General features: G+C 45.3%; 1 protein-coding gene across 3 annotated transcripts in view; it reads right to left on the bottom strand.

The window, feature by feature from the left end:
* ANXA2 (annexin A2) overlaps positions 1-23,136 on the bottom strand; it is a 41,730-nt gene extending 18,594 nt beyond the window's left edge. The window contains exons 1-3 of one of the 3 annotated variants that reach the window (XM_023636634.2): positions 23,021-23,136; positions 12,624-12,682; positions 9,596-9,695 (exon numbers count right to left, since the gene is read on the bottom strand). In XM_023636634.2, the coding sequence (XP_023492402.1) occupies positions 9,596-9,695; positions 12,624-12,671 (148 nt within the window). In that variant the 5' untranslated portion in view covers positions 12,672-12,682; positions 23,021-23,136. 3 annotated transcript variants of the gene reach the window in all.
* Positions 23,137-26,145: the final 3,009 nt, after the last annotated feature.

Raw genomic sequence — 26,145 nt, 5'->3', positions numbered from 1 at the left:
GTGCCCTCTCTGGATCTGCACTTTCCGATCGCTCCTGTTCCAGTGCATACGTAGGGAAGTGTTCGGCGGGCGGAAGGGCCCAGGGTCTAAAAGAAACTGTGTCAGTGGGGCATAAGCATCCAGAAAAAACAGAAAACCTGAATAATGCTTCTTTTCCCACCCCATTCCTCTTGTATTGGATATGGAAGGCCACAAAGCAATCTGAGCAAAGGCTCACGGTGGGGAACAGTGATGTGGGTGGGGGATCCCACAGAATGTGGGTGAGAACATAATAAATTCTGTGAACAAGGTAAATTCTGTGATTGAGTAGTTTGATTTTTCTTTTTTGTCTTTTCGAAACTAATAAAAGTTAAGATTTTCCAGATTGGTAAGGAACTAAGACCCAAATTTCTTTGGCTCCTGACAAGAAACAGCAAAATATAGTTTTTAAGCACTTATTCCTTGAATGAAAATAGTTGGCTAATCTCATCAGCTAGCTACAAAAATGCTTCCAACAGTCCGAGCTGGGGCATCTGAAAGGTTGGTCACTTCTAAATGCCAGTCAACCCGAAGCAGCAGCTTTGCCAATTAATGCTGCAGGGAGTTGCCATAGACAACAGGGCTCAAGCAGAAAACTCTGGGGTCGTGGGTCCCTTAAACCATCTGCCGTATTTTTAAAGCATAAAGAACACTTGCAGTCTAAAATGATGGTGGAATCCAAAACCACAGAATCTGCCTCCTGGAGTTTCCTCCTCTTCTCTGCGGGTGGAAATCCCTAGTCAGCTCTGCATCTGGCATTCCATGGAAAATGTGTGTCTTTATTGTCCATGGCAAGGAACCGAGAGGTCATTCTGAACAGGATGCTGACTCACAGTTGCCAAGACACACTGACTGCACAAAGAAAATGGATCTCATTTTGTTTGATGAAGGATTCAGGAGGCCCTCAGGGCGGGGCTGACTGGTTGGAAAATAAAGGAAAACTGCCCAGATCCTCCTTATCTAGATGAGAAAAACCATGACACGGCTTAGATTACTGGGCATCTCGGGATCAAACCTCAGAAGAAATCATCAACGACAGGAAGGTCAGAGGCAGGCCACAAAGAGAGGAGACGGCCGCAGATCCAGGGGTGTGGACATGTGGACAGAGAACAGCATCCAGTTCCTGAGTACCTACTATGTGACAGGCATCTCACTAGGTGCTTTACCTAGTTCTATCATGTAATTTTCACCACACCCGTGTGAGGTGGGTATCATCATCATCCCCATTTTACCGATGAAGAAATCAATGCTCACAGAAGGCAGGGGCTCACCCAATGTCACACAAGCAAGTCACCTGAAGAGCTGGGCTGGAAACCAAGATTAAAGACACAAGTCATTACACTGGTCTGCCCTGCCTCCTGTTATAGAAAATGATCCCAAATTTGAAAATAAGGCAAGAGGACGACAGCATGTCCTCCCAGCGTGGTGAACAGGCCCAGCCAAGGCTGTTTCTCCAGGGGCGTGCTCCCACCCGACCTGCTACTCACTACGGATTAGGGCGCAGCCTCTGTAGGTTACATGTTAACTTACACATTGTGGTCCAGTAGAAAAGATCACTCCAAGGGTTATGGCTTCAGTGCCCTGTAGGACATTAATGGTCCTGTATCCGACCCAGCAATCTTATTTCAACATGCTTTTCTCAATCTCTCAAACTTCCCTTTGAACCAGCATTATCTCAATGAGTTAAATAAATGTTTAGCAAGTGTTCATCCTATATTAACATGAGCCTACCTTTTTGAAATTATTCTTTATCCCACACTGCTCCAACTAGTTCCTAATAAAAAGGATTTGGGACAGTAGTGTGTCTATGGACTGGACTTCCTATTTAATACATACAAACGTGCACACATTTAATAAACTGTAGGTAATGATTTGCCACCCAGTAACAATGCAAGGCCACTAAAGAGACAACCCAAGTAGGGTTTTTTCAAAAGAAAGAGCTAGAAGCCTCTCTTTTGGAGATAGCCATTAATACCTCGGCGGGAGGGGGCAATCCCTCCTAACAAGCCCAATATGCCAACAAGTCATCTGTCTAGAGGAGGGATTTCAGAGACAGAGAAGTAGGTGTGCGTGTGCACATGACTATCCTTCCCACACCCAGCCACGGGGCTGCCAGGCCCAGACTTCCTGCTGTCAGAGTCTCTCCTCTGGATCGCTCAGCGGAAGTGAGCACTCTGTCTCCAAAGGGTCTCACCAGGAGCCAGACATCCAGGTGGGTGACAGAGATGCAAAAAGAGGCATCAGGGTAAGTGCCAGTGACAGATGTATTGCTCTGGAAACTATATGGGACTCAGAACTGTAAGATGTGGAGTATATTAGTTACTTCCCTCTGCCTCCATGTCTGGTCCTATAAAATAGAGATCATGAGAATACTTAATTTACGGAGATGCAGAAAGGACTGGCAGCTAATGACTCGGAAGGTGTCTTCTGTCTTCTCCACTCAGCTTTTCTGTCACAGGCCTGGCTCCTGCCTGCGTTCAGTTTTTGCTCCATGAAAATATAGGGCATCAAGAAGACGGGGAACATTTTTGTCATTAGCACACATTAGACTCCTAGTCCAGTTTCATGATGAACTCTGGCAGCTGCCTGAGAGCTGGGACAGAAAACAAGCCTGTGCAGGGGAAGAGGTGGGGGTTGAGGAGGGGGGAGGGGGGAGAAGGCGGAAGCTCTGCACCTCTCCTGTGTCTGGCACAGCAGGTGGCTTGGTCCCAGCTCAGGGAAAGCACAGTTTAGCTAAATGCATAAGGAAAAGGTTTGGCCCAGAAATCAAATGTCCTCTATTTCCATCTTGCTCTGATCTCACCTCAGCTTGAGTCCCTTAGAAAGGATTTCAGGTAACATCTATTTGGTTATCCCATTGGATCCTTTAATAATCTAGAACGCAGGCTGCTTCCACGCCTAATTGTATTTCTGAAATACTGTACAGAACCAGCAGGAAAACACAAAGCAGGCCACCGCTCAAGATCCAAATTAAATAAAACTGTAAATGAAGGAGTACGCAAAAAATGCAAGCACCATTTCGTGCCCTGCTACTCCATCAGCCTACGAGACAGCAAGCGAGAAATCTGAACAGATGCAAGAGGCATCAACACACCCACCCCAGGGTATTTATTGTCTTAGCACTGCTGACACCAGACAGGAATCTGGTTACCCCATTGTCCCTGTGGCACTGGTATGTGGATTTCCTCATGGAAAAGAGGTATCAGATTTTAAAAAAAAGAAAGATCTGTGAGGCAGGCAGAGCCAATGCCTGCACTTAGAAAGGCACCCGGGCCTCCTTCACCCACAATTTATAGGCTCCTTGGCTTGGGTTTGGCATCTACACACCCACGTGGACAAAGATCATTTTGAAGAAAATCAGAAAATCTGTGCCCGGAGTCCAGGTGGTTGTGACTCAGTACTAGTCCCTCTTTGGTCCCACCAGTCCTGTAAGACGAGAACTCAGTCTAATGTAAACTTGAACACAAACGAAAGGTCCCGTTCCCTTCTGTTCCCTTCCAGGAAGGTGAGGAGGCCCCACGCTCCATGAGTCACAAAGGCCTTTCTCACCAACACTCTCACCCAGACTTAAGGGTTCTTGTCAGTTTGGGCCCTCACCTCCCACCCCTACCTTATAAGGAGAGAAGCTACTTTTCTGAGCCAACCTGTCCCCCGGCATCTTCAATATTCCTCATTGCTGTCTCAGCGGAATGAATACACCTCCAGGCGTGCAGGTGATACCAAAACTGCACGTCCTGGCTGGCTTTCCACTGGCAGGGGACGTCAGTCTTTTGGCCATGCTGGAAATCTTAAGCAGTTCCATTTTAAAAGTATTGCAAAAAAATAAGCGCGAAAAACTTGCTGCAGTTATGTTCTATACTTGTGCTTATGAGAAGGGGGAAAAAAATCACCCAGTTTTGCATCCCTTCCGGAGAACACAAATACTGCTAAAATCAAAACTGGCGATAATAATAGGGCAACACATTACCCTCCCCTTCTAGAAAGAGACCCAAGCTGCGCCAGTGTATTGGCACTTTAACTCTGGGGTGTGCAGCTTCTAATTACAACCTATTTTATGTAGTCTAGATTCATCTTTTTCTAATTTAGCTGACTTTCCTTTCTAGTTATTTGGACCCATATGGTAAACCATTCACAGCTGTGTTGTACACTCCACAGTATATATTTAACCCAAGGCCAATCTAGACCAAGAGACTCCTACAGATTTAAGTCTCAGAAACCTCTTGTTAATTAAGCAATTTTACTACTTTTGCATGGCTTTATTCAGTTTCTAACTAGACACAAATCAAGGTAAGTAATTGCATAGCCTACCTCAAGCCAGAGCATATACAAAACAATCAGGCCTGTGGTTTAGGTAACATACTCAAGAGATACAGAGATCCCTTCAAACTAGAAACCAGGAGGACTTATGAGCGTGAGCTAAGTTCATTTTGTGAAAACAGATCAAAGCTCACCAGGGCAGTGTTATCTTTTCTGGATACCATCCAGATTCTGTCCTTTCCTGCTCTGTCTTGCCAGCCATGTGTCCCCACTTCTGCTCACCTGTGTGCTCTGGTATCTGTGTACTTTTTGACTACCATTCAGGTTAAATGTTCACCTTCTCACACAGTTCCAGGGGCCCAGGCGTTAAATAAGATTAATGAAATACAGTCCTTGCCCGCAAGGAGCTCACATTCTGGTGGGAGAGACAAATCCATCCATAAACAGCTGTAACACAAAGTGCCAAGAGCTATAATGGACTATGTAATGTATTATGAAACACAGACCAAGGAATTATTGATTTGACCCCCTTCTCAGACAAAGCTTCGAGAAGAGGCTGTGTACTGGCTCAGGCTGAGGGGTGAGTGGGAACAACCTAGATGTTAGAAGTGGGGCGACACTCCCACTAGAAGGGAGCTGCATGCTCCTGCAAGACAAAGGCTGTTTGGGGCACCAAAGAGCCTGGAGACAAAGCTAGAAAGAGAATCTGCAATGAATGAGACAAGGAAGCCCATTAAAAGGACAGATGCCACAAGAACCCAGGTGAGAGATGATAAGGGCAGAGGGGAAGGGATGGATAATTGCTGCTTTAGGACCTTCTGACCAGACTAGGCAGTACCAGCCCGTAGACCTCTTCTCAAGCCTGCCCCTTTTACTGCTCCTCCCCACTCCAGGCCTCTTCTCAAGCCTGCCCCTTTTACTCCTCCTCCCCACTCCAGGCCCGCTCGGTTTACAATCCTCGTGTTTAACGGCAACTGATTAACTCTCCACCACAAGTAACTTGCTCCCAGTTCTCCTTCCTGAGAGTACTCAGACATCAGGGAAGTCGACAGTACATCCAATGGAGCAAGTAATGCCCAGCATGCTTCCTACTCGGCCCACGCTACGCACACCTGCACACACGTATGCACCTGCACACATGCACGCACACCTACGCACACACACTTGGGCTACCGTATCTAGAGAGGAGGTCCAGATAGTTCATCTTTTCACTGTCCTTTGGCTTTGGTTTGTATCAGCATTTGAGGTTTACCCTTTGTTTCCTTTGATGTCAAGGAAATGCCAATTACTTAGTATTGTGTTCTCCCGATGAAGGGTTTGAGGTGGGGGTGGGGTGAAGGTGTGACCCAACTTCTTAATTACACTTAAGGTAGAAGGCATTCTCAAAGAAAGGTAAGATCTTAATTAGCTCATTTTTTTTTTTAAAGATTTTATTTTTTTCCTTTTTTCTTCCCAAAGCCCCCCAGTACATAGTTGTATATTCTTAGTTGTGGCATGTGGGATGCCGCCTCAGCGTGGCCTGATGAGCAGTGCCATGTCTGTGCCCAGGATTCGAACCAACGAAACACTGGGCCGCCTGCAGCGGAGCGCGCGAACTTAACCACTCGGCCACGGGGCCAGCCCTTAATTAGCTCATTTTTTAAAGTGGTGTTAGTTATCTAAAAATATCAAGGGGAAAGAGAAAGGAACAAAGGGAATGTTACTTTCCCAACTAATAACTTCATTTTTGTTTTCAATTAAGTTTACTACCTTCTCTATGAAGGCAATACATATAGAAAATCTGGAAAATACAGAATATACTGAAAACATAAGAAAGGAAAAAATCAATTACTTAAAATTCCATATATCAGTTAATAGTGCCTTTCATTTTTTTCTTTTTGACATAAAAAATTTTTGTGGTGTGATCATACTGTATGATGAATGTACTGTATTTTATATCCATCTCTCTATGCAACTGACAAATTTAAGGTGAATGGATGTTAAAATGAGTGTTCTAAAATCGATTGTGGTGATGGTTACACAACTCAGTGAATACATCGAAAAACACTGAATTGTAAATTTTATATAGGTGAATTGTATGGTACATGAATTATATTGCAATAAAAATGTTTAAAAATTGTTCATAAACTTTATTTTTTATGACTGTGACATTCTACGTAATATAGAGGGAGTTACCGTAATTTACTAAGTCACTCCCCAACTAGAAGATAGATCTGGGTTTTTCACTATCATAACCACGCTGATATTAACGCCTTTGGTACACTGACCTCTGTATAGCTATCATATTCTTTCTCCTCAATATTTTCCTTGAAGGATTTAAGGTTCTAAGCACATTGACCACCTAGAAATTATTTTAAAGGACCAACACACTTAACTCAAGAAAACTGAGTTATCCTCTAAAATTACAAGGCACCAAAAAAAACGAGTAAATAAAAAGTGGTCCTGGGGCCGGCCCCGTGGCCGAGTGGTTAAGTTCGCACGCTCCGCTACGGCGACCCAGGGTTTTGCTGGTTCGAATCCTGGGCACAGAGATGGCACCGCTCATCAAGCCATGCTGAGGCAGCGTCCCACATGCCACAACTAGAAAGACCCACAACTAAAATATATACAACTATGTACTGGGGGGATGTGAGGAGAAAAAGCAGAAAGAAAAAAAAAAAAGATTGGCAACAGTTGTTAGCTCAGGTGCCAATCTTTAAAAAAAAATCTACAGCTAGCATCATATTTAAAAAAAAAAAAAAAAATGTGGTCCTAAGTAAAACTCACTGGGCATTAAGTCTGGAAGAGCAGACGACAGGGGACCTAAAGCTAGACCACAAATGTGCCATGTATCCGATATCAGTAGAATCACAGCTAGAAAATGTTTTTCATGCCTGAAAATAACTCATAGGAAAGAAAATATGTCCAGTCCTGACAGGTGCGTGACACAACATCGGGGTGCTTAAGAACACAGGCCTGGGGCTAGACAGAGCTTTGAACCAAGGCCAAGAGACCTACAGCGTGTTAATCCTGAATGTCACCCATATACTGGGGATGACAGAGCACTGCATCAGAGGATTAATGTGAAGTTAACCTAAGATGGATGTTCCTGAAATGCTTGATGCAGTGCCTGCCCATAACAAGCACTCAGTAAACAGCTGCTACCACCATCACGGTGATGTCAGCTGCTTTTGACCAAACTGGAATGCAGGAACCCACATCTTAGCCCTCTAGACATTTCTGCTTAGAAACTACAGCATTTTTCTACTTGCTCCGAAAGAGCCTGAAGGTATTTTTATTACCAAGGGAGTTTCAGCTGTTACCAGAGTTCATTTGCGAAATCTTTACATTCCAGTGTGCTAAAAGCTTTCTCATGCAGGGATAAAAGCAGCCTTTGTCTCAAGCTTGTAAAAGGCACCATCTTTGTCAGATGAGTTAACTGTTAAACTTCGACTGTGTTTCTACACAATGGCATGTTGGGAAACCCCAGGAATGGAGGAACATCCAAATGGTGAGACAGGGTTTGTTTTTAGAAAAGTGAATCACCATCTGTGCGTCTGTGCCTGCGTACGTGCGTGCGTGCGTACGTGCGTGCATGCGCGCATGTGTATGTGTTAAGGTAACATTTTGAGCACTCTCCACGTGCCAGGCACCATGCTCAGTGCTTCATACTTCACAACAACCCTGTGCGGTGGGAACTTTGACTCGCTTTACTTACTAGTACAGAAACTGAGGCCGAAGGGAGGGAAGTGTTCTTCCAGAGTCAGATAGCTAGGAACTTAGTGGCAGAGCCAAGATGTGAAGGTGATCACATATGCTCCCATCCACCACACTCCCGCTCCATCCGGTAGAACTGACAGTAGAGAGATAAGCCCTGCAGATTTTAGTTTCATTTTCTGATCAGTGACTTCCTGACTTCTCAACCCAGCCTTCGGCAAGTATGGTCATTTAAAAGCACCAAAAAAGGAAGACTTTTTAAAGGTCAAATCTGGACACTTCATTATTCTCCTTCGGTTGTCCAAGCGGCCATTCTGGGAGGCACCCAGTGTCCCCATGGAGCTGACGGCTGCTCTGGGGCAGATGATGCAAACCCCTGTGTCCTATTAGGGCCACAAAGGATCTTTCGACTCTCCTTCCTATCTTTGGAAACAAAGTCACCAGTTTCTCCAAGGATTTTAGGAAAGGTGACCATATGATTTATCCTGAAAAATAAGACAATTCTGAGTGAAAGGGGGGCACCATCAGTAAATCTACAGGCATAACCCAGGACATAGGGTCACCCTCATTTTCGGTTCCTAGCTTATCCCGGTTGAGGCTCCCAGTCTGCCAGTAACCTGTATGTGAATTGTACAACTGTATCAACAAGTTAAAATACTCTACTTAGAAGAGAAAAATGTCCCATGGCTCTTCAACAGAATCATGAACCAGCAGCTTCCCCGGTCACTGGATCACGTCCGCCTCCCAGTCTAGCCTCAGCGGAAGGAAGTGCTTTGTCCAAAAGGGGAAAAGAGAGTGGTGAATCACAAGCATCACCACAATAATCACAAGGTTTCCAGGGATGTAGGGGACAGGGCAACCCCAAAGATACATGTTTCATGAACAGAGGCCAAAAAAGTCTGTACCTTGACTTTCATAGACATAGGAAACAGCATGATGACTTGAACAAGCTCTTGCTCAACTCCACCTAATTAAAAGCTTTATCTGCTTTCTTTGGAAAGGGAGGCTTTCATGCCTCCTGGTCTTCTCTTATTCATCCTGGAACTCGAGGAAATACACTCATTCTAACAGCTCTTCCAATTTGAGCTGCAGGCCTAAGGAGTGTCATAACTTGTAGGGTTAAAAAAATAATAGTCTGAATTTTTCACTCATCAGTTCAATCGAAGAGCAATGCAGTAAAATTTTCCCAGCATTTTTCCAACAAATGTAATGAAATTCAAGTGGATTCAGGACAGAAAAAGTCCCTTGGGGGTCACCACGACCAACTTCTTCCTTATAGAAGAGGCACTCAGGCCTCAAAATGAAGAACTGAGCCTAAAGTACACACCCAGGGGATCAGGCCTACTGGCTCTCAGCTTTGGCCTATTTCCATGTGGCTATGCTCTTTGGTTAACATACTTTCTCATGTTTTAAATCTTCTTCTCTCCAAAGAGAGCAGTGAGGGAGGAAGAGAAGGATGGATAGGAGGAGGGAGGGAGGTGTGGGGCGGGCTAAGTTTGGATCCACTCCATTAAAGTTTAACGACAACTTCAAATGACCAATGTATGGAGATTCGTGGGAGAATGAAGAGACAACTAAAAATGCCTCAGTCAGACCCTGAGAAGAGGACAAATGTTTGACCTACCTTTGGTCTTGATGGCTGTTTCAATGTTCAGCGCATCCCGCTCGGCATCGAAGTTGGTGTACGCCTTGACTGACCCGTAAGCACTTGCCGGGGTAGAGTGCTGAGGTTCAAAAACAAACATGCTCAAGGCCTACACATTTAAAAGGCTCTTCGTGAAACATCAATTCCTAAAATAGATTTTTTTCTATTGTTTATTTAACAATTCAAATCATTCCAAGACAAGGTAACTTGATCAGTATTAACATGACATCACCCTTAGGATACGAAACTTCCTTGCTTCCAAAGAGAATTCTTCAAGGGCTCAGCTAGTTAAGAACATGCCATCTATATTTCCACTTCTCTTACTTTTAGTGCAAGCTCAAAGCAGACGACGCAGAGCTGGGCACTTGAAACCACCCGTTGATTTGGGACGGCTTTGAAGAGCATTAAACTCAGCTGGCAACAATTTGAAACAAGCTGAAAATGTGGAAATGCCTGAATGACGAGTGTGTTTAGCCAAGTTTCTGCTACAGGAACATGAATTTCCACCGGGCTTGTATCGCTGAGCTCATAATTCTTTAAAAAGCAAACACAATGTGCCTGCCCGCTCGTCTGTGACTATCAGATAAGTGAGGGAAGCATCTTCCTCCTCTTCCCCCCACCTACTTTGGCCACCACTGTGACACCAAGGTGGTCAGGCCACATGGCCCACATCCTCTTCATGTCGGCCAAGTTCCCACTCTCCTCTCTCCTCTCTGTATCCTCCCTCTGCTGTCTTTAACACAATCCTCTCTGCCTACCACTCCTCCTAGTATTTTTTTTCCTTATTGCCTTTTAAGCCATACCCTCTGCCTTTCCACTGCTTTTCAAGACCCAACACCCTTCCAGATCTGAAGGACCGCACTGAGGTAAGGACAATAGTGAGTTTCTACCAGTTCTCCTTTCCAAAACGTTAACTTCCCTCCTTCCTGCTACCCATCCCAAAGCAAAGAACAGACAAAAGAGGATGGACAATGTGGTTTGGACTGGCTGATGGCCAGCGGAGCCATCCACCGCTGCCCACCTTCCACGTTAAGCCTTATCCCCCCACCTCCTCCCAGGACATCATGCCCATCATAATATCATGACCTTGCCTTGGCTCGGTTTCTGGAAAGAGTCAGAGACTGAGGTGTCCCTGACTTACCTCTCCATCCACAAGCATCCTGTTAGGAGGCACCCCAGGACCCCCACCATTTGCTTTTATTAGCAGTGAGGGTATACAGGTAAGCAACTAAGATGCCATCTTCTCAATTGTCTCCCAGGACTGGACAAAATGTTTCAAAATGTACTTGTGACCATCTTGGCCAAAGAGTAAACCCAGTTAATATTTATCACTCTGAAATACAATGGATTATCAAGTTATTTTCCACCTAACTTCGCTACTTAAACTTTCTGGTACGATTAAGTCAGTGGAAATGGAGCACACATTCTGGAAAAGGGAAAGACAAACTGCTGTTTTGAAATACTTGCAATATCTCCTATGGTGGCTACAAAATGTGGTTGGAAATCTAAGGAAAAATATTTGTTAACAATGCCATCAATTATTTACAAAGGCGGGCAGTCTCCTCCTTGAGCCCTATCACATACGGCTTCACTGACCAGGCGCTATGTCATCTTGTTGCAAAAACAATTGTAAGGTGGGAAAAGTTTTGCATAATTTTATAGTATCTCTGGAAACAAAGGTTAAATGGATAAATCAATATATCACCTATAAAATCCACTTGTCTGAAAATCAAATTATTGAGGGAAAAGCGATTTTTCTCCTCCCTCAAAATATTGGGGAATACATGACATTTTCTATTCCAGTCCCATCTCTCCACACAGAGAAATGCATCACATGAGAGTAACTTCAAAGGCCCTCTTTCTTAAGAAAAGCTTTCTTATGAAAACTGAGACTAAAAACAATCTAATGATCAGATCCTTTAAAGAAAAAATTTTTAGCTCTTGGACTTGTCTGGACCCCAACATGCAGCTTGTCTCGTTGGCAACAACACTGTGCACAAGTCCAAGAGGAAAGATTAAAAATATATAGGCTTTATACTGCATACAACCCGTGCTTGCACAGACGTCATCTATCTGAACATTTTGATGGCGAGTACCAGAGATGATACAGGTGGTTCTGTACCACATGAGCCAACTTGCTGTCAACCCACTTATGAGTGCTTCTTTGTATTTTAATTCCAATAAGAGCATATTTTGAAGTATCTGCAAGATACACCTACAAACCAATGTCACTGCTGAGTTTTTGTAAAAGCCATTTCTGCCAAGATGACCTGAAAGATGTACCGTATTATTAGATATTTTACATATCTCCAGTTTATATTCTACTTCATTCTAAAAGTACTTGCAATGACTTCTAATTTCACATATAGTTTAAAATTTTTTAACTCTAAAACAAAGAAGCAACTGCATCAGAATTTCCAGGTTCGTATATTTCCTGTGAAAGACAATTAAATATAATTCTGAGCTCCCTGATAGCCAAAGCAAAAAAGGAAACGATGAATTATAATACTTTCATTATTTAGTTTCAAAAAAAGAAAAATGAACAAACATCCTAGCTCTTTTGGAGAAAAGCTTTCCCAGGTACTAAATTTTTTTAAAAAAAGATATAAGTCCTTGGTGGGATAACCACCTGGTTATCAATATGGCTGTAGCTTAGGTTAACCATTAATAAAATACCAGGGAATGACATTAAAAGTCATGTGTTGTCATAACAATTACTATTACGGACATGCTTAAGTCTATAGCTGGATAAAATTCCAGCCACTCCAGTGTCACTAATGCCCATCCAATTGTAATGTAATGCTAAAGTTTCTAGTGCTATACATTTCTTTCACATCGAACTACCAGGAACAGCTGAAATAATGGGCAGGGGGAGGGGACCAAGGGGGGAATGATTATCTGAATTTGGTCCTCATTTTCCTAGATGTACAAGGAAAAGGAGCAGCACAGTTATCCAGAGAGATGTCCAATTTGCAAAAATTACACAAAGTGAAAATGATATACTTACATCACCCTCCAAGCTGAGCTTGCACAGAATTTCGTGAACAGTAGACATTTTGATAGAAGCTGGGGAAAAAAAGGACAAAAAGAGTCTTTATAAAGAGGCTTTCCTTTTCCCCGAAGCACAGTGATTCATTATACTAATCTCTACTTCTTGGACCATTTCATCTGAGGATATTAGAGTAATTTTTGCAAATAGATGCAATTCCCATCTTATGATTGGGAAAATTAAAGCTGGGAGATGGTTTGCCTTGGGTTTGCGATGAACTACAGAACAAGTCAGTCTTTCTCTTGTTTTGTTTAAACAGAACCTGGGGAGACTGATTTGTGAATACAAAAACAAAATGCTCCCACGGCTGATGCAACTTGTCCCAACAGGATAAAACTAAGTCTTCCAGTTCGTATAAAAAATGATAAGCTTGTCAAACCAGCCACCACTTCTGTATTTCTCACCAGTAATTTCACATATTGAAAGGGCCCGAAAACCATGGGTGTGAACTGGAATGAACAGCATTTTCGTGCTGGCCAATTCCTAATTGGAACCCTTTATTACTATCCCTAATTGTTTTCTTAGCTCACCGATGCTTAGAAAATATTAAACTTTATGAAAGACAGTGGACAGATTTTCCGACATTAACTCATTCCATGAAAGACTGATCCTTGTATTTAAGATTCAAAATGGCTGAAATGAAGTCATCTTCCAATTAATACACTTAATCAGGCGGTGACACTATAGCCTGATGAATTGGCTTTCCAGCTTTGCAATCACACAGTTCTCGGAACTATACACCAACCCCTGCCAATAAAGAGTGCTCAATTGGCAGGAAATTTATCTCAACTGAGACCAGACAGGTCATTGAGCAGCAGATCCCAAAAATAAAGAGAATAGAGCAGAGCTGCATCCCGAAACAGTGGGAGCGACATTTGAATTGCAGCAACCCCTGCTTTGATCTCTTTTTGCTTAATATTCTTTGATCAAGGAAATTATGCCCATGCAAATTCAGCTTTTCCTTCTCTCCCAACAGTTTGCTTAGTCTAAATATTTTCACAAAACTGGCTTGGAGGGAGTATTCGACATAGACACTTGCCAATTTATCGGAAGGCTTAGGACTAAGCAGATTGCAGGCTCTCTGCGGGGTGGAGGTGGGGGATATAACAAAAGAAAATTTCCCTTTATTTGTAGTTATGATGTATTTCTGCAAGATTTCCATCCTGAGCTCTCTCCTAGACCGCTCCTCTCTCTTCTCACTGCCCACAGAAGCTTTTTAAGCACGGCAAAGAGAAAATCAATTATTCCAATTCCCCCAACTCTCAGACCCTCCCCCAATAGGTCCCACTGCTGGAATAGAATCCTGATTTGTAAAAAGTCTTCCTCCATAAATAAACTGTGGTACATCCAGACAATGGAATATTACTCAGGCCTAAAACGAAATGAGCTATCAAGCCAGGAACAGACATGGAAGAACCTTATAAGCTTATTACCAAGTGAAAGAAGCCAGTTTGAAAAGGCCACATACTGTGTGATTCCAACTACATGACCTTCTGGAAAAGACAAAACTATGGAGACAGTAAAAGGATCAGTGGTCGCCAAGGATTAGAGGGGAAGGAAGGAGGGATGAAGAAGCAGAGCAGAGAGGATTTTTAGGACCAGAAAACCATTCCGTATGATACCATGATGGTGGATACACACTATACATTTTCAAACCCATAGACTGTATCCCACCAAGAGAGAACCCTAATGGGAACTGAGGACTTGGGGTAGTGATGTGTCAATGTAGCTTCATCAGCTATAACAAATGTACCATTCTGGGGGGGGATGTTGACAGTGAGCGAAGTTGTGTGTGTATGGGGCTGGGAATATATGGGAACTCTGTACTTTCCACTCAATTTTTCTGTGAACCTAAAACTGCCCGTCAAAATAAAATCTATTTTTTTTTTAAAGTCTTGCTCTGTGGCTGAATTGTCCAATACAGCAGCCATCAGCCACATGCGGCTGTCAAGCATTTGAAAAGTGTCAAGGTCAAAGGGAGATGTGCTGTAAGGGTCAAGTACACACTGGATTTTGAAGACTTCATATGAGGAGAAGGATGTAAAGGCTCTCAATAATTTTTATATTGATTATATATTGTAGTTATGACGTGTTGGGTATATTGGGTTATATATAATACATTATTTAAATTTAATTTCACATGTTTCTTATACTTTTTTTTAATGTGGCTACTAGAAAATTTACAATTCCATATGCAGCTCACATTGTGTTTGTATTGGGCAGCAATGGTCTAGAGCATCTCATGATGCCACAGTCCAATCCTAGTCCAAAAACCTTTGTAGGAGCTTGGTAAGGTGAAGAGTAAGTTCGAGATTTCTTGTCAAGACAGACAAGTTTGAGTCTGCCTTGATAAAGAAGATATCTCCAACTTCACCCAAGAAACATTCCAGAGGGTCCTATCAGTATCCTTCAGCCTGGGCATCACCAAAACAAAGAGGAATTTCCCAGGACACTGGCCACCCCAGTCCTGGCCCTGACTATCACCCCTGGCGCCTGGCCAGAACTGGACTCGGTCTGCAGGGAGGGGTAGACTCTTGTCAGCTGCCCCACAGAATTCTAGTCCCCATTGCAAACGGTTAACACATAAAAATGCCAAAACAAAAACAGTGGTGTTCTCTTATTTCAGCTCAGTCCAGCTCTCAGAGATTGGATGGGAACCCAGCCCCAGCGTCCTCTACCTACTCCCCAAGGGGACTTGAGTCAAATCGTTACTTGCTTCTCCCCAAACACACCTTTAATGCACAGCACCTCAATTCGTGTTCTCTCCGCCCATCTCCTTCCCCTCTCCTCTTCTTCTACTTATAGAGACCCTGCCCATTCCTCAAGTCACCAATACTTTGGCACTGGCGCTAATGGGGTGGCTGCAGCCCCCATTACTCAGTGCTCTCTCCCACCTTTCAGTGCCAGAAGCACTTTTTGATGCCACTAGATTTATTCACTCAGCTAAAGGGCCCTGAGCTCTTGCCACATACCAAGCATTCAAATGGCAAATGCATAAGTACAATTCAAGGCAGCAGGGAGTATGTTTCACCTCATCTCCCCCATCGACCCAATTTCCCCACAGATTTAAGAGGGCCTTTGCACATTCTAGCTGCTAAATAAACTTTTAGAAACAATGAGTTGCAATTTTGCCTAATTAGCATTTATACTATTTACAATCATTCTGCAGAAAAAGCAAAAACGTCACAACCACCACAAAGCAATAACCATGAAGCCCGCTATTACTCCACCCAAGTGCCTTTTGTATCCACGTAAATATTTCCTATTCCATGCAAGCTTAATGGCAAACACATTTTCACTTTAGAAATAAAATATGGCCCTCATTTCTTCACTACATCTGATTCCCTGGCAATGCAAAGTCATTCTGCGGACGATTGATGAGTCTCTAGAAGAAATAGCTTTGCCACTCATAATGGCTGTTAAAACATTAGCTTAATATAGCACATTTGATTAATGAGAATATGTCAGCGTGCTGCTACCCTTGAAAGCGGAAAAGGAAAGGCAGGGCTACTGCAGGTTACAAACCCTGGTAACATCCAGGGAATCCATCAACAATCCCTACCAGGCACACACAGCCTGCACTGCATCAAGGGCTGCAAGACACACACAAAACTACGAACTGCAGACTCCACCTGCAGACTCCAGCCCCGAGGGAACTCCGAGCTCTCTTCCCTTCCTGCCACTGGGAGACACCTGGGAGACCAGCCCAGGTCAGTCAGCTAATGAGCAGCAGTGGCAGGGCCTGAAGCTGGCCCTGGGACTCTTGGGCCAGTGCCCTTTCACCTTCACCACAAATTCTTCATTCCAAGAGATTAAGAAGCGAGAGAAAGATAAAAGCACCTCGAGCTGAGTTCAGCCAAGGGCTTAACAGTGAGGTATTAACCAACTTGAGAAGAGCAATCACTCTGGAAGCTTCCAGCCAGAGAAAGCCTGAGGAGCTGGGAGGGATGGGGGTGGGGGAGAATGTGGAAGGTGGAGGGGGACATGACACAATAGACGGGACTGGAAGGGGAGGGGGAAAGGACAGGGTTAAAACAGGCCACGTCTATGGGGCTGGCCCAGTGGCCGAGTGCTTAAGTTCTCGCGCTCTGCTTTGGCAGCCCAGGGTTTCGCCAGTTCAGATCCTGGGCGTGGACATGGCACCATTCATCAGGCCATGCTGAGGTGGCGTCCCACATGCCACAACGAGAAGGACCCACAACTAAGAATATACAGCTATGTACCAGGGGGCTTTGGGAAGGAAAAAAATAAAAATCTTTAAAAAAAACAAAAAACAAGCCACGTCTAACGTGGTGCGCTGTGGGGGACCTAAAATATAAGTTTCTGAATGGTGCAAATTTAAGTTTGGCTAAGGAAACCCTAGTTAACCAAAAGCCAGAGTGATTTGTTCCCAATACTCATAGTATCTGTTCACAACATTTGCTCTGGAGGCTGAATTTTTTTACTAAAAACAATAGATGGGCCTCAATGTACCTACTGCTTTGAATGAGAATAAAATGAAGTCTACGCGCCATATGAGACAATTCCGCCTCATCACAGGGGAAAATTCCTAAGTGCATTACAAGCAGAACGAGCACTCCTTTTCCAGCCGACTCCTCTAGAGAACATGAAAATGGCACCTGCATCGCTCTTCCCAAAGCTGCAACCTCACCCAGATCTCCAACAGGCTTCAACTTGCAAAAAAGAAAAAAAAATCAGCAAATTCAGTCTGCTGATGAGTACCTCCACACGTCAGTACCTTCCATTCCCACAGAAGGGCTGGGTGACTAGACAAGATCGTTAGAATAGCCCTTTATCAGGGAAAGATTTTTCTTTAAGACAATAACCAGGGAAGTACACTTCAAACTAGTTTGAAATAATCCACCACTGGGGTGGGAACAGACTCATTCAGCCCCACCCTAATGAAGGGAACAGAACAGTTCCCTCTGGCCTTGAAAATATTAATAAATAAGACTATTAATTGCCTGCCTACAAAACTAGCACCTAGAGTGCAAAGCTTGACAAGTTAATGAAATCTGTGTGGGCTGAAAAACAAGTAATTTACATTTAACATACGGACTATCTTAAAGATAATTTAAGAGGGTTTGACCTTTTTTTAAAACCCTATGGATTTTTTAGTATTTTATTGTTTCCCTTCCTACACATAGTCACAACAAAAATAGTACAAGTGAAATAGCTTTAACTTCTCCCCAAAAAGAAGAGTGAAACAACGTTTGCAAAAAGTTTGAAACAAAAAAAGTTAACCTAAAAGTCAATCCTTGAAATAGTAAAAACAAGTTCTACGGAAATGAATTAAGAAAAACCAGCTCCAGAAAGCCCACAAACAAACAAACAAACAAAAACATGTTGCAACAGGGCTGGTGGGCTTAGCCGAATATGAGTAAAATCTAGCAGTTTCGTGGACACACCCACTTTGCAGTTTAAACGTGTTGATGGGTCACCACAAAACACATCCCTAGCAACCACGATGAATCAATCAGGGACTGGATGATACAAATGAGGACTTTTAAAGCAAAAATGGGGGAGGTGGGAGCGTGGAGGGTTGGGTTTCCTCACCAAAGCCCTTACTGTGCACGGACCTGAGTCTAAAGGATAAGACTGGAATTTTAAACCGGAAGGGAAAAAAATACACAAGTTGGGGTGGGTGTAGAGTTCCCATTGTACTCCACTCTCCACGCCCATCCCCCAAAACATTTTTATTTAACAGAACCTTCTTGAAAGCACAGACTTTCCCCCTCGGTTTTATGGTCTTGATTAATGCCTGAGTCACAGAGCCAAGTCATTCCCCAGAAATCCTGGAATTCTGCCCAGCGTCCTTGATCAAACTGAGCAGGATGGACATGACAGCACTTGCTCTGGCTTGTCGCTTTCACTGCCTGATCTGAAGCAGTATTTGCTTGCTACCTACAGACATGTTGCGTCTCTTGCTCTCTGTCAGTCTCCTGATACGGGGTTGGAGTGGGTGGAAAGAGCTGGTAAGAATGATGTCACCTGGCAGGAAGCACTTTCAGGGTTGGGAAATCAAGGCCTTCACATCTATAACTCAATTTCAGTGTTTTATGGCACACAGACTATATTTCCAACGGAGCCCTGCTGCCCACAGCAAAAAGTCTAAACTCAGCATTCAAGATTAATACATTCTGGTCCTCATTGATCTTTCCATAAATAAACCCACATGCAAGCACACGTGCGCATGCGCGCGCGCACACACACATATGTATGTATACACACACACACACACACACACACACACACACACACACAAAAGCACACCCTGCACCAGTCAGATTGGACTGGTAATTCTTCTCCAAATACATTCAGCACTGTCCCGCTACCTCCAAACCCAGCTCTCAAGTTCCCTCCACTGGGAACACCCAATCTGGACCAGCTGACATCCTCATGACACTTCAGAATACAAAAAATGATGTTACCTTTCCTCCTGCACCTCTGCCTGCTCTGTGCTCCCGTCTCCCTGTGTGTCTGTGAAATATCAGAGTTCAGTGTATAAAGGCCTTCTTCCGGTCTATCCGCCTACGGGGTTCTGTCTTATTCATTCTTGTTTCCTCATAAGTCTGAGCACAGGGCCCAGCACACTACAGGCGTTCAATCACATTTTGGATGGTTTACACACACTGGGTTTTTCCATATTATGTCTTTTTTCTCTTCGTTTCCAATACACTCTCCTCCTTCCATTTTCTTTCTCTCTCAGACTGAACATCTCAAAAGGGTTCCAGTTCCATACATTCAGAGCTGGAGGCTTAAATTCCCAGCCTCTGCAAATCTTTGCAAAGCCTGGCAGAGCACTCCAGCCTTTCTCATCCTGACATGCAGCCCATCCTCTCCCCAGCCCAGCACGCCCCCTCTGCACTGCCAGGGCCTGGGGTCCCAGCTCTGCCCACAGGACCACATGGAAACCAAGCCAACATCTCCTCATGGCAAGGAAGGAGGCAGCAAGGAGGAAGGAGTTACAAGTTGCCTTGGGACTCCAATTTCCTCTGACTGTGAGTGTGGAGACTGGGTGTGGCAGGGAGACAGAGAGCAAGGATTCCATGTCACAGCTGCTCCCCTGAGTCAGAACTTTCCACATCAAGGCTGGGATTAGAACTCAGAGCACTTGGACGCTATTGACTTCTCTCTGACAAGACTGAGCTCAGGTTTAAAAGCTTCAGGGTGCACCCTAAATGGGAGATTTGGCGGTGATCTCAGTGGAACCCCCCCAGAAGAACAAGACTGGGCATCCGCTGACCCCCTCTGCTGACCTGCTCCCCAACATAGAAAATGGGGACTGCCTCTGCCAACAGGAGAAGGGAAAATATAGCAGACAGTGAACGGGCGGAAAGAATTTTTTTAAAGGACTGGAATTTCCTCTGATGCGGCCTACAACTAGAATAGGGTGTGGCACCAAGGAAAATGAGGGAGGTGGATTTCCATGTGCAAAAAAAGAGGAGCATTCCATTTCTATTTAATCCTCACAATCAAATCGGGATGCTGGTTAAGTCATGATAACTTTAAACACTTTTCCTAAGGCAAGTTGACTACGATGATCAGGTTTGGGGAACAGCCGGATTAAAGGGGAAAGGAGCCCCAGCCAGGCAGATTCGGAAACTACTATCGATTTGGGAAAACGTAAAGTTCAAAATTCAATTACTGTCCACACAGTTCACTCATTTTGTCTATTTTCTTTTTCTCCCCACTAGATTTAAAGTCTAAAGAGCAGGGGTATTTTTTTCTTTTTTGGGGGGGGGGGTCTGTTGTTCACTGCTGTATCCCCAGTGCCTATCCCTGTGAACAGAACAAAGTAGGTGCTTAATAAATACTGTGGCATGAGTGGATGTTAAAGGCAGTGCAGGAGAGCCTGGGGTTCCTTTTGTGACACACCCGCCCCCACTTAATGGAAAATGGCTCAGCAGCCCACAGCCCAGCACAAGCAACGAGAACAAAGGCCCATGACAGTGTGTTAGTGCCAGATTCTAGGCCAGGCAGTGCAGCAAGAGCCGAGAGCCCTCAAAATCAATAGCAATTATAGAAGGATATCTACCTCACCAGGAAAACTACTTAAACCAGAAATAAGTCAGGAAACTAATGGCCACCACTGCCGGCATAACGTCAATCAATACGGTACTTTAAAAGCTCAAAGACACAGGATGTTAAATATGGAGCCGCCAATCCAAGACCAAGCTCTTGACCAAAGCTAGTGAGTCAGCAATATTTCCTGGACAATTACCACGGGCAGGCCACTTGGCACTATGGGGAATGACAAAATCCAGCCGTCTCCAAATCATAAACGCCCAACTAAAGAAGTACACATTGACGGTCACACCCTCCCGCTGCAGATGCAATGGATACTTTCAGAGAAAACTCCTGAAGCTTTGAGATAATAGCTGGACTTAGAAAAAGGGAGGAAAGTGCTAAGGGGGGATGTCTTCAGACCACTGACCACAAAGACATCTCTTCGAGTTGGCCTCTGAACCTGGCCTCATCAAAAATCTTCCTTCACATGGCCTGAATATTATATTATGTGGCTCCTTGATTCCACAGCCTTGAATTCGATAAATTACAGAACTGTTCAGGTTAACAAAGTTTTCTTGTTTTTTAAAAAACTCCTCTGGGTTACTGACAATTTTAGGACCACCAGCCACTCCTAATGTTGAATATGAATGAATACTGATTGAATTTGCTAGTCTCTAGCTGGGTTAAGTACACTGAAATGGGGAGGTGGAGGGAATGCAGAACTGGCAAGCCTGGACAGCGTCTGCAATATGTCAGGGGAGAGGGTCTCTAAGGAGGCAGGGAAGGCAGAGAAAAGTGGAGAGGGGAGCAACGATCTCATTTTCCAATTAGAATAATTTAATCATGGCCAGTCCTAAAACTAAGAAAAGTTCCAGAAAAATATTTCAGTGATTTACTCTTCCTACTCACATACCCTCCCTCACCGTCCCACTTTTCCTTCTCCCCATAACCCCTACCCCCAAATTAGGCATGTACTTTGATATAGTGCATGTTAAGTAGGGGTTTCTGGGCTAGCCTGGGAACCTAGGCCTCTTCTATAACATTGTTTCAGTGGGAGAGTGCATTCTCCATTACAAACCACCAAGTTGCAGGCAGTCACAGTAGCAGACACTTTTGGACAGAATCCATCAGTAGAGTCAGTGAGCTCAGGGGCCCAGAACCCCGGCCTCCAGGACCTTGTGATTCTTGCTAAAGACTCAAGGTGCACCCAAGAGGCCACTGCTCTTTGACACAGAGATTCAGAGCACCCGTAGCTTTAAAACGGCAAATCTTAACACAAAAATAATGACACTCTGCATTCGAGCGGCACTTAATGTTTTCAATGTGCTTAGCATATTTATTTTTGAATGAACATGTTTTTTGAGATTTTCGATAACCCCCCTATGAGGGCGTAGGTAAGAATGGGCATCCTTAAACCGTCTTCATAGATAAGGAAATTGATAGCCGCCTCCTACCCTCTCAACAGGCAGCTGATGGAATGCAGCCCTCCCCACCAGGCGCTGGAACCCACCTCACAAAGCCGCAAGGAGCAACTCAGGGGGCCACGCCCTTTTCTGTACCCTCGGTCCCTGAGTCTCTGTCGCATCATCTCGAGCAACAGTGACAACCGTCCCCACAGAACCACGAGGGACACTACTTTCCTGATGCAAAAGTGGTCAACCAAGTGGGAAACTCTCCAGATAAACAGAAATCAGAAGTCGCTCTCCTACAAGATAATCTTGACACTGGACAATGAGCCGAGGTTTTTTCCGTTTTGTTTTGTTTTACTGGGGAGAGGGGTTGCTACTAAAAACGCCCACCCCTCCTACTCCCCTACTGTTTCCCTCCTGCTGGTCTGTACAAGTTCCACAAATGCGCGTTTGTTTCAAGTAAAGTAACTTGGAACAGACGGGGACTCCTTTCTAGATGGCCGTAACGCTTTGGTTAAACTTGGAGGGAAATGCCCACGAAGACTGCGCCTCCTGGAACCCGCGGCTCCCCAGGCGGCCACACCCTGCCAGCCCGGCGCGTCTGGAATGCGGGGCCTCCCTCAGCTCCCCGCCCCTGCGCCGTCTCGCCGGGCTTCCTGCAAGCACTTGGGGGGGATGCCCGACCCCCTCCCTCTGCCCTGCACCCCCCAAGCCGGGGCGCACCCGGCTCCCTTCACTCCTCCCCAGACCACCTTGCCACTGCGCCCCCTCCCTGTAGAAACCTGGTGCCGACCCTCCCTCCTGCCCCCTCCCCCGGCCGGCCCCCCGGCTCCGCTTGCCCGAGCTGCTCTTTGCAAGGCCGTCCCCTGCGCTCCTCTCCGCGCCCCGCTAGCCGGCGGCCCGGGGCCATAGCGGGCGGGGGACGTGCCCGCTTACCTGGGCCGGACGCCGAGGGCTGCGAGCGTCCCAGATGCAGAGCGGAGCCCGTTGGCCTGGGTGGGGCTTTTATAGCCGCCACATCCTCGCTGTGCAGGCGAGGCCCGCCCCGCCTCGCCCCGCCCCGCCTCCCCCTTCCCCTGCCCGCTCCCACCCCGAGTCGGGGTGACTCACCCTCCCCGGCCCGCTCGCCCGCAGGGGTGGCCTCGCCCTGGAACGTTCCCCGAGCCGCGCCACGCGGGAGCGGCCCCTCGCCCACGGCCCTGCCCTCCCTGAAAGCGTCGCCGAGGCCTCCTCGAGACCCATTACCGGCCTCGTTTCGTCCTCCCTCCCTCCCTCCATTTCCTTCTTGAGCGCCACGTCGAGTTCCCAGCTCTGGCTTAGGTTAACAAATTAGCAAGACTTTAGCAGACTCTGAGCTTGGTTAAGTCACTTTTTTAAAGGCATCGATGCAAGGGAAGGGAGAATGGTTCCAAGAAACATAAATCGTGATTCCCCTGAGCTGGGGCCGTTGGCATCCAGTTCCTCGTTACCGTCTGCAAACATATTAGCTTAACCTCTGACCGGCAGTTCCCGGGAGGAGCGCGGGGAGGGCGATGGGCCGGCTCCTGCCCTGCAAAGACTGGCCTGCCTCGGCCTCCGAGCGCGCAGGGGGGCCCGGAGCCAGGGTCGGGGAGGGGGTGGGAGGCCGAGGCTAGGAGCCCAGATCCACCCCGCGCCCGCCCCGGGAGGCGCCCTTTTCCCGAGCGCGCTCTGCTCAGCCGCTCTCCTTGCGAGTTGGGAGCTCTGCGCGTCCTCGTGACAGGCCATCGCGGGCTGGGTGGGGCCGGTGGCTTTGAACCTCGAGTTCCAACAAAGAAGTTTCCTCCCTTCCTTCTTTCCTAACTGCCGTTTTTTCGCAGCCTCCTAGCCAGCTCCGTTGCTTAGTTTTGCTCAGTTTCTCGCTTTTCTTCCCTGCTCTCCTTCCACGAGCCACAGTGGCAACATGTAATAGCAAACATGTTTTTGTGTGTGACTGCGCGAATGCTGAATTGCACCTCAAACTAGCAGGAATGTTTTGCTAAGAATCCCAAGACCTCTCGCTGCGTCTTTGAATTCCTTCCTTTCACACCCGCTTCATCCAGCTCTTTCTCCTAGTCTTGTTGCTTGTGTGTTTTAATCTCCCATCTTTAATGTCCATTTTGAATTCCAGTTGAGCGTCATTTCACTCTCGGGAATCAGAAAATGATAGCAAGGCCGAAAGACATTCGTTGCCATGCTCACGGTCACCTAACCAGTTAGCTGCAAAGTCGGGGCCACAAATGGAGCCTGGGCACACTCACCCCAGAGCTCACTGTCATCCTGTTCCTTCACCGGGAATGATACACGGTAGGCCCCATCAGAAGGACAATTAGAGAATAAGACAACTCTTTTGATGCAATTTCTGATTTACATTTATGGCTCTCCAATTTAGGCTGAAAGCCTTACAGCCAGCAATCGTGCTCATCTGCCTATTGCCCTGATCATTTTGGAACAGAAGGGGAACACAGGCAGTCAATAAAGGTGGACAGGATTCCGCCTCCCTTCTCTTCTCAGGGCAGGTTGCACAGCCTCTTACTCCTAGTTGTGCTGTGGTAGGCCCTCTGCAGAAGACAAGATTTAATTCGAAGCATGTGGAATACATAAAAGCTACTAAGTTTCCAAAAGAATGTTTTTGCTTATCTTGGGCATCCAGCAAATCCAAACATACAGATCTGTGCAATAGCCAGAGTTTGCTCCATGCTCCAGAACCTTACACTGATGCTCTCATAAAAATGGAGCTATTATAAGTCATGGTTTGCTTTTTCTGAGGAATGTGGGGCCAATTCTACTAGTAAAAGAGAAGTTTTGAATCTCTTACTGCAAAGATTCTCTTTTTCCATTCTTTCTTTCTCCCCCCTAGCTGGGGAGAATGTTTACTACAACAGATCTCAGGTTATGTCTGCTGCTGTGCAGACTGTCCTCTAAAGCCTCAGCTTTATTGTGTTCACATTTTATCTGCTGCCCCACTAATACTGCCTAGCTAGCAATGATAGGCATGCACTAAAAATTATAGAATAATAGAACAGAATTCTTCACCCAGTAATAGAACGTTAGAGCAGACAGAGGCCTTAAGAGACTAACTCGTCCAATCTTTGATTTATATAGATGAAGAAACTGGAGCCCAATAAAGTCCCCTGCCCAGTTCAGAGATTAAATAATGCACTCAAGTTACTTATTGCAATGTAACAAATTACTACCAAAACTTAGCGGTTAAAATAGAAATAACTATTTATTTGCTCATGATTTTGCAATTTGGACAGGACTCAGTGGGGATAGCTTGGCTCTGTTTCACATGGTGTTGGGTGGGGCAGCTCAACTGGGGCTGGAGGATCCAATGTGGCTTCACTCATTTGTCTGGTGCCTCAGCTGGGGTTGCAAGAATGACTGAGAGCAGGCTGGGTCTCTCTGTCCCTTGGTTTCTCATCTTCCAGGTCCTTCTCTCTCTATACTGGGATAGTAATGGCAGCTGGCTTTCAAGAAGCAAAAGCTGAAGCTGCCAGGGCTCTTCGCTTCTGGAGTATACAAAAACAACCAAAAGGCTGGATTGGCTTTATGGGCTGTAGTTTGCTGATCCTTGCTTTAATCCATTGTCTAATCAGTTTTGGGCTTTGCCCTCTGCCCTCTTGACCCCACTCTCTGAGATGCCTTTCTTTTTCCTTAAGAAGGGCCCATATTTGTAGCTGAGTGGCTCTCTCAATTGGCTTCATGCCAGTAGAAACTCAAAGGTACAGAATCTTCTTTTCATTTGAACTATTTGTGTGTCCAAGCTGGCAGTTCTTTCATTAATACAATTATCTTTAAAAACTCTGTGGATTTGCTATAAATCTTATCTAGGTCCACTCTGTGCTTCAAAATTCATATCCAATACAATTTTCTCAAAAACGTTGTGGATTTTCTGTAAATCTTAATGAGGTTTAACTCCATTCTCCAAAATTCACATTCATTACTCTTTCTAAAAACAGACCTCTCTCTCTACGTTGTGCTTGTCAGACTGGAACAATGCACTTAAGATTCTTAGAAGCCCTGGGATGGTCTTCAAAGTACCACATTAAAGCTTTCTGGAA

The sequence above is a fragment of the Equus caballus genome, chromosome 1, assembly GCF_041296265.1.
Source record: "Equus caballus isolate H_3958 breed thoroughbred chromosome 1, TB-T2T, whole genome shotgun sequence".
NCBI classification, from domain to species: domain Eukaryota; kingdom Metazoa; phylum Chordata; class Mammalia; order Perissodactyla; family Equidae; genus Equus; species Equus caballus.
The sequence above is the reverse complement of the archived record's forward strand: the minus strand, read 5'-3'. Positions and strand labels throughout refer to the sequence as shown.